The sequence below is a fragment of the Ctenocephalides felis genome, unplaced genomic scaffold (assembly GCF_003426905.1).
Source record: "Ctenocephalides felis isolate EL2017-DRISC unplaced genomic scaffold, ASM342690v1 CF-g0.4_SCAFFOLD_01170, whole genome shotgun sequence".
In the NCBI taxonomy this organism is placed as follows: domain Eukaryota; kingdom Metazoa; phylum Arthropoda; class Insecta; order Siphonaptera; family Pulicidae; genus Ctenocephalides; species Ctenocephalides felis.
This window is the reverse complement of record NW_020537324.1, coordinates 43,417,750-43,429,010: the sequence shown is the minus strand read 5'-3', so window position 1 is coordinate 43,429,010 and position 11,261 is coordinate 43,417,750. Positions and strand designations below refer to the sequence as shown.

General features: G+C 30.6%; 1 protein-coding gene across 1 annotated transcript; it reads left to right on the top strand.

Moving 5' to 3' along the window:
• The first annotated feature begins 825 nt into the window (after positions 1-825).
• LOC113367264 (fork head domain-containing protein FD4-like) lies at positions 826-1,551 on the top strand. The gene has a single exon (XM_026608888.1). It carries the CDS (start codon positions 826-828, stop codon positions 1,549-1,551), a length of 726 nt encoding a protein of 241 aa, XP_026464673.1.
• The last annotated feature ends 9,710 nt before the right edge of the window (positions 1,552-11,261 follow it).

The window sequence follows — 11,261 nt, the reverse complement described above, 5'->3', positions numbered from 1 at the left end:
TTTGCGATTACTATAACTTGCCCTACGGGAAGTTAATAAATGCTTTTTGTATCTCCGTATCCCTAATTAAGTTAGATTGTTTATTATAATTTATTAAGTATTCTAGATTTCTCATAAATAATAATAAGATTAAAAATATATTTTCATTTGAAAATAAGCCCATTTCGGGCACTGCGGTGTGAAATGGTAATGGAAAATCTTTCAGAATATTATATGAATGGAGTTCACCAGACAAGATGTTGCCATTAAGTGATATCTACAGGTTTATAACTGCTCACGTAAAGTGTTCTACAATTTTAATACTGAATGTATAAACGGAGAACAATATGTTCACATGTGTTGAGTTGAAACACTTTCAAATATAGTTTTTTTTAGATTTTGTTGGACGTGTAAAGATTTGATTAACATCTGATGAGATTCGATTAATTTCTATCAAGTGAATAATGGAAGTCATTAAGATTCTCGCTTACTAGCTATTTATCATTTGTCCAAGTACATTAACTAGACTGCATAACAGGTACCAGTAAATTTGACAGCATGGCGTATTAAGTGCAGCGCTAACGAGAACGCCTCATAAATAAGAAAGAGGAGACCTAGCTTAGCAAGCATTGGTCGTTATAAAACGATAGAACAGCGAGGGTGTGGTTTCGATCCGCTTGTTGTAACGTACGTCCCTGCGATACTTGTTCCGAAGGCGGAGTTTGCGGTGGGGAGCCCGAACTCATTCAGCGTGATTGCCGAACTCCAGTATTAAGTTGAGCCTTTAACCGTGAGTACGTGTTGTTTTGTGTTGTGCGCGTATTAGCAGTGCAAGGAAACATAAGAATGCCACGTCCGTCGCGTGAGTCTTATGGCGATCAAAAGCCTCCATATTCGTATATATCATTGACGGCAATGGCGATATGGAGTTCACCAGAAAAGATGTTGCCATTAAGTGATATCTACAGGTTTATAACTGATCGTTTTCCATACTATAGGCGCAATACTCAGCGGTGGCAAAATTCTCTACGGCATAATTTATCGTTTAATGACTGCTTTATAAAGGTTCCACGAAGACCCGACAGGCCTGGGAAGGGTGCATACTGGGCTCTACATCCGCAAGCTTTTGATATGTTTGAGAATGGAAGCTTGTTGCGACGTCGGAAACGATTCAAATTATTGAAAAATGATAAAGATCTACTAAACGATGAGCTAGCGGCGTTGGCCAATATCAACAGGTTATTTTTCGCCCCGAACGATGCAGCCCCATCTGTGGACATAGCACCACAGTTGTCACCTCGCTTGATGCCATCGCCACCACCTGCAGGTGCTACTGAGCCTATTTCTGCTGATAATTCGCGACGACCCAAACGAGCTTTTACAATAGAGAGTCTAATCGGACCCGATCCGCCACCGGCGCCTCCCTTGTGCTATCCTCTAGCTGCGCCGCCGGTGCACCCGCTTCTTCTTCATCCTGCCGCTTATCCTTACTTCGCGCAAGTATATCCTACACTACCGCCACCGCCAGACTTCCTGCATCGGTACGCAGGTCCAGCGTTGCGTACCACTTGATACATTCGGTCGCAATCGGCGACTTATAGTGATTTAAAAATGTTTTTGTGATTAACTTGCCGTCAGTGCTGCATGCGGATTTTGCAAATTTGGCGACAAGGTACATTAGTTCTCTATATAAGTTCATTTCGGTGGAGTTATGGTGATAAAAATAGCGCATATGTAGATTATTGGACGTTTGATGCATGTTTGTTGTATAAAGTATGATTGAAGCAAGTCGTTGCGCAATTGTTAAAATAAATGTGCCGTTGACAATAAAAAAATTAATGGTGATGAACAATTGATGTTCGACACTTATTATTATTATCGGCAGTTGTGTTAATATATGAAAATGTAGAATTAGGCGCAAAGATTTTGGAGTATGCAATGCGTACCTACTTTTATGTGATATTACGCAATTTTATTGATTTGCAATACATTAAAGTACATGTAATTTTTGTAATAAAAAAACTTTGGAAAATCTTTTATAGATATTGAGCCCGTGACACTTGTTTCTTATACAATGATGTGTTCATAGGACTTAAAATTAGACACACATAAATATATACATATGTATAATGTATAAATAAATAAACATTTATATAGAAATTTATATAGAATCTATTAATCGGGCATAACATATCAACAAGAGACACGTATTTATTTAAAAATTTATTTAAAAATTTATTTTAAAATCTGAATTCTGGCAATAGTCCTAGCTTTCAATCAGTGGAACTGAAACCAAAATTAATAATTAAATAATAGAACAATATAGTTTGAAATATTACTAGCAAAAAAATTAAAAAGTACTTAAAAATAGCTTATCGTAGAATTAAAAACTGGTAAGATATTGGTTCATTATTAGACTCTATTAATTTATATGTCAACATCAAATTCAGAGTTATGACTATATATATGTATATATATATATATATATATATATATATATATATATATATATATATATATATATATATAAGAGAGAGAGCTAAAATTCGTCGACATGAATTAATATTAAACTTATATATTTATACGTTTCGAATGCTGATTATTTCATTACTTTTAAAATAATTGCAAAACATAAAGAATATAAAAAATATTGATATATTTAGATTAGTAAAATTTATACATACGTCACCAAGAAAAACAAACAAGAAGATTGAAACAGTTTTAGTTACAAATTACACGAAAACCTTATTATTTTTAATATTGATTCATTTTTTAATTCGATAAATTAGCTGGTTCATATATGTAACAATATAATATTATATGTACATATATATATATATATATATACAAACATACATATATAAATATAAATATATATATATATATATATATATATATCACATCTTTAATATGAAGGGAAACAAAAGTTTCTTATGGAAATACCATGGGATCTTTCTTAGAATTTTATTAATAGGAATACTATGATCAAAATCAACAAATACAATGTTATTCTCAAATTTTTTTTGAATTTGTATTATTTGACGCCGAATTCTAAAATTCCAATAAACAAAAGGAATTTTTCCCATGTTATTTTCATAAGAAACTTTAGTGGAGTGCGGACTATCACAACGATAATATTGAAAGCTAAAACTTTCAGATTTTTTTATCAATTTGGAAGCATTTCAGCCCTTGAATGCAAAGAAATTCGAAAATATTTTTATTGAGGACCACCCTGATATATATATATATATATATATATATATATATATAGGTTGTCAAATATCTCCCTTCCGCTTTTTTGCTCTTAGTTTATAATACAAAAAGGCGGAATATATATATATATATATATATATATATTATATATATATATATATATATATATATATATATATTCAATAAGTCCATAGTCCAAAATTCTTTTTTTTAATTCTATATAATTTTCTTCAAGGACAATATATAGATTATAGCGAAATTTGAACTTTTCATTATCTACTATCATTTTTATAGTAGGTGCGATTTGTACTTTGTTACAAACTTCGGCGATCATCTCTTCAATCGTCAAAAATTTGTTTGCAGCGAACATCTTTTTGAGATCTGAGAACAGGATATGGTCGCCGGGGAACAGATATAAAGAATAAAGTGAGTAGGGAAGCAATTCCAAGCCCAAATGTCTTTTTTGCCACTATTTTCACGGATTTGTGACTTGGTGCGTTGTCTTTATGAGCCGTTATTCCGATTTTAATCTTCAATTGCTCCAATATCGTTATGTTATCGTTATGATGGTCTGGTCTTTCTCAAGATAGTTGATAAAGATCTTGCGAAATCCAAACAAACTAATTCTCGTTTCTTTGGGATTTAAAAATTTTGGGAGAACTACTTTGCATTTTTTCTCCTCATCATGTCTAGTCCACTCGACTGACTGTATATTTGACTCCGAAGTGTAGTGGTGAAGCCAGGTCATATCAGTGGTAATATATTGAAGCAAAACCTCAGTTTTATTTTGAATAAACAGCCACAAATCCTCTTACTTACGAATCATCAACTCGTTATGCTTTTGGTCCAATGCGGGTACGCGCGGCACCCATTTAGTACAGAGCTTTGTTCTATTCAAATATTTGTGAACAATATGTTTAACACACAATAATAACACAATATGTTCTATTGATGCCTTTAGGGTGTCCGCTATCTCAGGCAATTTTACTTTTTGGTTTTCCAAAACGATTAGGTGGGCATTTCTGTTTTCAGGTTAAAATCAGAATAACACTTCTTCACTGTTTGCTTCCATTTGGCAGAGTCCAGATAACACTTATCAAGCAATAATTTGGCTGTGATGGTATTTTTACCCATCAAAAACCAATGATAAATCAACACACGGAATGGCTTGCTACGGATTGAATTGATGGTTTTGAAAAACTCAAAAGTAGCGTCACTTGAATCTATTTAACTTGTAAACTAATCGTCGGATTGGCATGAAATTTTGACAGATATCTTCTTAATGTTGGTGCTTCCTATATTCTACAAATCATGTGGATTATTACATAGCGACATCATCTATGTGCCATACTACGGACTTATTGAGTGACGTATTATATATATATATATATATATATATATATATATATATATTATATTTTATTCATATATTATACATATGAAAATATTTATAATGCGTAAATTTATGTAAATTATATGTATTTAATTAGAAATTGTTCGCAATTATGTTAGTATACTATTTGTATATATAGTATTTATTTGAAGAATCTTGCGCAGGCATTTATAATTAATTAAAATTAGAAAAATATTATAGTAGTACATGAAAAATATTTTAATTTATTTTCAAATAGTATGAATTATTCATTTGAAATTATTATAAATAAAACAAAGAGTTATAAAAAACAAAGGGTTATTTTACTTAGAATAATTGTATATGCGAGATAGTTGAACAATGCGTTCAAACAAATATATATTTATAATAGGTTGAGCGCGCTTTTTTAAGGTCCGCGGGTAAAAAGGTCTACCACCGATATTTCAGAAATCAGTAAAGTTAAGAATTTTTAACAACAATTTTTGAAAGTGAAAAAGATGTATAACCAGCCAGTACCTTGATTCTTACGATGTTACTATTAGGAGATGAAAGTATATTCTTTTGCTTAGTTTACGAGACCATAATATAATTTTTACGAATACATTATTTAATTGTTTTTTAAGTTAGATTTAACGGTTCTTTTTTATATAAACTTTATACAAGCTTTCACCTTGGTGGGGTAAAAAGGACCAATTGAATCTTTACCCTCGCAAAGGCGTAAAAAATAAAAAATAGTGAAAAAGTAAACAACAGTTAAATTAAATAAATAGTTATTGCAACTCTTCTGATGAATATTTCTGACAAAAAAAAACAGATCATGGCTTTTTACAGTGTTATATCTGTAGAAAATGCACTCATAAAAATGATTTTTTTCATTGTATAATGTTGCTATTATTTTGTGAAATTCCGTCAAAATTAAAATATGACATTGGAACTGTTTGCCGAATAGTTGTCCCAATTTACTTGATTGGATAATAATGGTCAAATGATCCTTTACCTGTCAAATGCGTAAAAAATAAAAAATAGCAAAAAAGTAAACAATTTTACGAGTGATAAATTAAATAAATAGTTATTTCAACTCTGCTGATGAAAATTTCTGATGAAATACCAAACCAAGGTTATTTCCAGGGTTATTTTGCATTGGTTGAATAATGTAGCTATTATTTTGTGAAATCCATTTAAAATTAAAATAAGATATTAGACCTAAGGAATAAAAGAACCAGATTACAAATATTTGAAAAACAGCAAAAAACACATTTCCACAACGATGAGTTAGCTCGGAGTTTTACTGAACTTAGTCATATAGTTATTTGCTTGATTTGTGCTATTTGTTTTGATATAATTGGTTTGGTTTTCACAATATAATTGGTCAAAATCAAATTGGAACCTTGTGTCTTGCCCTACTATATACAAAAAAATGTCATTTGGCAGTCAAAAATGTTTATTGGACATATCGACATATGTACATTAAATTATCAGATATTTTATAGAGATTTTAATAATGTGCACACATTTTGTGTTATTTTTTTATATGTGTATATTTAAAATTCACGGTTCAAGCATATGTCTTCGACATTTTCGACAGTATATGGAATAACCGATTTGAATAATTTGATTGACAGTATATGGAATAACCGATTTGATTTGTATTGATAGTGAGACGTGCTGATTAGCGGAGACAGGTCTAGCGGTTTCGAAGACACGGGGAAAAAAGAGCCAAAACCGGTAACTCAGTTTTTGAGAACGGAGCGTCCAATTTTAAAAATTCAAAAAACATTTTACTTGTTTTGACAAGACGAAAAACTGATTAAATTTTCAGAAAGGCAGGTTCAGCGGTTAAGGACTCCCAATAAAAATAAGTTAAAAAAATGTCCTTTGGCGGTCAAAAATGTTTATTGGACATATGCACATCAAATTATTACATATTTTATAGAGATTTTAATAATGTGTACACATTTTGTGTAATATCTTTTGAGTTCTATACCAAGATTTTTAATTACGGTGCGGGAAGTTTCAACAATTTGCCTTAAGGCACGATGCCATGCACCAAACTAGTTTAAATTAGTAATGTAATAGAATATTTTGAAGTCAATAATAAACTTTTTGCGAAATCACATAAAAATTTCCTGATGTAACAGATGTCAAATCGAAGCAACTTCGTTTTTGAACTGAAAAATTTGTCAATACTCCCCCGTTGCGAGAATTGTCGATTTTGTCAGATTGCTATAAAATAAAAATTAGTAGTCGCAGGGGTCTAAAAAATCAATGGCGATTTATTAAAGTCATAATGAATGTTCTATTCAAATACTAGTAGAATCAGAGGAACTTTGTTTTTTACCCAAAAAATTTCTAATTGATATAAAATAAAAACTATTGATTGTGTCAGATTGCTATAAATTAAAAACTTATAGTCGGAGGGTCTAAAAATTCAATGGCAATGTATTAAAGTCATAATGATTGTACTTTTTCAATATTAGATGAATCAGAGCCACTTCGGTTTTTACCCGTCAAAAATTTGTCAACACCCCCCCACGTTGCGAGAATTTATGATTTTGTCAGATAGCTATAAAATAAAAACTAGTAGTCCGTTAGGAGGAGGGGTCTAAAAATTCAGTGGCGATTTGTTAAAGTCATGATTATTGTAGTCAAGTCATTTTAGTGTTTCACCTCGGAATTTGAGATACCCAGCTGTAAGTCTGTAAATACTTGTATATTGACACCCTAAAAGTTGTCTCAAAACCTACATATGGTAGGGTGTGTTCTATGGGTTTTTTGCTTATCATTATTGTATAATACAAAATTCTCTACAAATTTTGTTTGGAAGAATCAAAAATATTTTAAATAATTTCAAATAGATTATCAAATAGTACGCTAACTTTAATGTCTGTCAATAGCGTCTGGGTATTTCTTTTAGAAAGAGTTTGCGTTTAATGCATTTTGTCCTTTTTTGTTATACTAACCATTGTCATTAATGACAACAAGCAGGAATAATCATACCGAAAATTTAATCTAGTTTTTCCACAGCCCGAAATTCTCTAAATTAACCGTTAACACCTTAGTTTGCAAAATAAAAATCTATCAGTGAATTCAATGGTTTAAGATATAAAAATAATATATAAATTTTCATTTCAAATAGTTATCTTCTTCTTCTTCTATATATATATATATATATATATATTTATATATATATAAATAAGTCGGGTTTTCCTTCCTGACGAAATAACTCCAGAACGCACGAACCGATTTCGACAATTTTGCATTCGTTGGAGGGTCTCGGGCTCCGCAAGGTTTATAGCTAAGAAAATTAGTTGTGCATGGCATCGTGCCCTAATGCAAATTGCTGGAACTTTACGCACCGTAATTAAAAATTCGAGTAATAAAAATAATCAACAATTATTTTAAATATTTTCAAATAGATTATCTTCTATATATATAAAAATAAGTCGGGTTTTCCTTCCTCACGAAATAACTCCAGAACGCACGAACCGATTTCGACAATTTTGCATTCTTCGAAAGGTCTCGGGCTCCGCAAGGTTTATAGCTAAGAAAATTTGTTGTGCATGGCATTGTGCCCTAATGCAAATTGCTGGAACTTCGCGCACCGTAATTAAAAATTCGAGTAATAAAAATAATCAACAATTATTTTAAATAATTTCAAATAGATTATCTTCTATATATATAAAAATAAGTCGGGTTTTCTTTCCTGACAAAATAACTCCAGAACGCACGAACCGATTTCGACAATTTTGCATTCGTTGGAAAGGCCTCGGGCTCCGCAAGGTTTATAGCTAAGAAAATTAGTTGTGCATGGCATCGTGCCCTAATGCAAATTGCTGGAACTTCATGCACCGTAATTAAAAATTCGAGTAATAAAAATAATCAACAATTATTTTGAATAATTTCAAATAGATTATAGATTCTATATATATAAAAAGAAGTCGGGTTTTCCTGTCTGACGAAATAACTCCAGAACGCACGAACCGATTTCGACAATTTTGCATTCGTTGGAAAGGTCTCGGGCTCCGCAAGGTTTATAGCTAAGAAATTAGTGGTGCATGGCATCGTGCCCTAATGCAAATTGCTGGAACTTCATGCACCGTAATTAAAAATTCGTGTAATAAAATAATCAACAATTATTTTAATTAATTTCAAATAGATTATCTTCTATATATATAAAAATAAGTCGGGTTTTCCTTCCTGACAAAATAACTCCAGAACGCACGAACCGATTTCGACAATTTTGCATTCGTTGGAAAGGTCTCGTGCTCCGCAAGGTTTATAGCTAAGAAAATTAGTGGTGCATGGCATCGTGCCCTAATGCAAATTGCTGGAACTTCATGCACCGTAATTAAAAATTCGAGTAATGAAAATAATCAATAATTGTTTTAAATAATTTCAAATAGATTATCTTCTATATATATACAAATAAGTCGGGTTTTTCTTCCTGACGATTTAACTCCGGAACGCACGAACCGATTTCGACAATTTTGCATTCTTTGGAAAGGTCTCGGGCTCCGCAAGGTTTATAGCTAAGAAAATTAGTTGTGCATGGCATCGTGCCCTAATGCAAATTGCTGGAACTTCATGCACCGTAATAAAAAATTCGAGTAATAAAAATAATCAACAATTGTTTTAAATAAATTCAAATAGATTATCTTCTATATATATATATATATATATATATAAGTCGGGTTTTCCTTCCTGACGAAATAACTATAAGCGTAATCTAAATAAAACAATGGACGGTTGCTAATCCGTGAAATGTCAAACGTTTTTGACAAATGATGTTCAATTACGTTCAATAGGATATTTTACGTCAATATTATTTAATTATGATTAAATTGTACTAAGTAGGTTTGTTTGTAGTTTTATTTATATATAAAAACGTTAGTAAACGGGCCGCAAGTGATACTAGAAACTCAAAATATCAAATCTTTTGAAATGTTAATATGAAGATGCACTTTTTGGCGTTATAGCACTCTTTTTTGCAAATCATATTTTCCTCAAACACGGTGCTCTGAAAGATCTCATTTGTATAATTATATACTCATTGATATTTACAAAACATTTTCTAGGATATATTATTTTTTAATTATGTTATTTCAATTCAGAAATTTGGCATCGATTACAGGGATATTTTGTCGAATAGCGTTTTCCCATTTATAATTTCCTAGAATTTACCGAAGAATAGATAGTAATATATGAAGATCCAGGGTTGAAAAATTCTACCACCGATGTGTCAAAAACCAGTAAAGTTATGCATTGTTTAACAACAATATTTGAAAGTAGAGGGAAAAAGATTCCTAACCAGCTGTAACCTTGATTCTTATGACTTTGCTATCGGAAGATAAACGGTAATCTTTGAAAATCCATTAAAAATATTTTCTTCCGTTGGTAGTTTTTAGCATCAGTTAAAAATGTAATTATTTTGTAAAATACCTTTAAAATTAAAATAAGACATTAAATATGTTTGCCATCTGGCCGTTTCAAGTTACTCCGCCTATAGAGTAAATAAGTCTAGATAACAAATTTTTGAAAGACAGCAAAAAAGCACATTTTTACAATGATGAAGTACCAGCTACTTCAGTTTTACAGAACGTAGCCAGATAATTGTTCGTGTGAAATGTGTTATCTGTTGTGATGTAGTTGGTTTGAGTATTATAATATAATTAATATTTGCTCAAAGTCATATTGGAGTTTTACATTTACTTTAATTCATCGAATGTTACTTGAAACTTTTCAAAAAGCAGGTCAAAGAACAAATACTTAATTCATTTTCTATCTCTCCTCGCAAAAATTTGAAAATTTTCTATAAGCTCAGTAGTATTATTTAGTAGTATGCACAAAATTCAGAATCTAAAAAGAAGTCGAAAGACCAAAAAAGACTTGGATTGGATTATACCATGTTTGTTATATAAAACTTTTATAATACCTCATTTTATATAGCATTCAAACAACACATCCTTATACACAAAAAGTATTAATATTTTTGATTCTCTGGAAATTGTTTAGAATATACCTTACTTAGCAAAACAACGTTTGCCGGGTCAGCTAGTATATAATAAATCCTTGAAATGTATATAGTAAGAACGGCAAGGTGATATATTATTATTTAATGAGAAATATTTTACATACTACAAAAATTGTATTATTACATACATTAATTTTACCACATTTATCCATATAAATAAAAATCAAATAATTTGTTTTTTTCCCTTCATAATAATTATAACAATTATAATTGAATTTGTTTTCAAGTTTTTCGTTTTTCATTTGCATCTCAAAAAATATGAGTCATTCTGTTGAAATTTAATTTCACTTTTCAAATCGACATTGCACAACTCTTTCTTGTTATGGGCATTATTGTAATGTAGACGTATATTCCAAGATTAAGGGCCATGTTTCAGGTTATTAGGTGCTAATATAATGTAAAACGTGAATAATTTGTTATAACTGCTATCGGACTACGTTTGAACAATATTTCGAGCTATATATTTACGACAAAATTCATCTGTTGCAAATGAACAACATTAATGTTAAATCAAAAGATTTAATATAATTTTTTGATTAATTGATTTTTTTATATAAAAAATCTATGTTTAAATAAAATTAAAGCAAACTAAAATTTGCAAGAAAGTCGATTTTATCTCATTACACGTTCGAAATATACCAACTTTTCTCCAATGTTCAAGAAAAA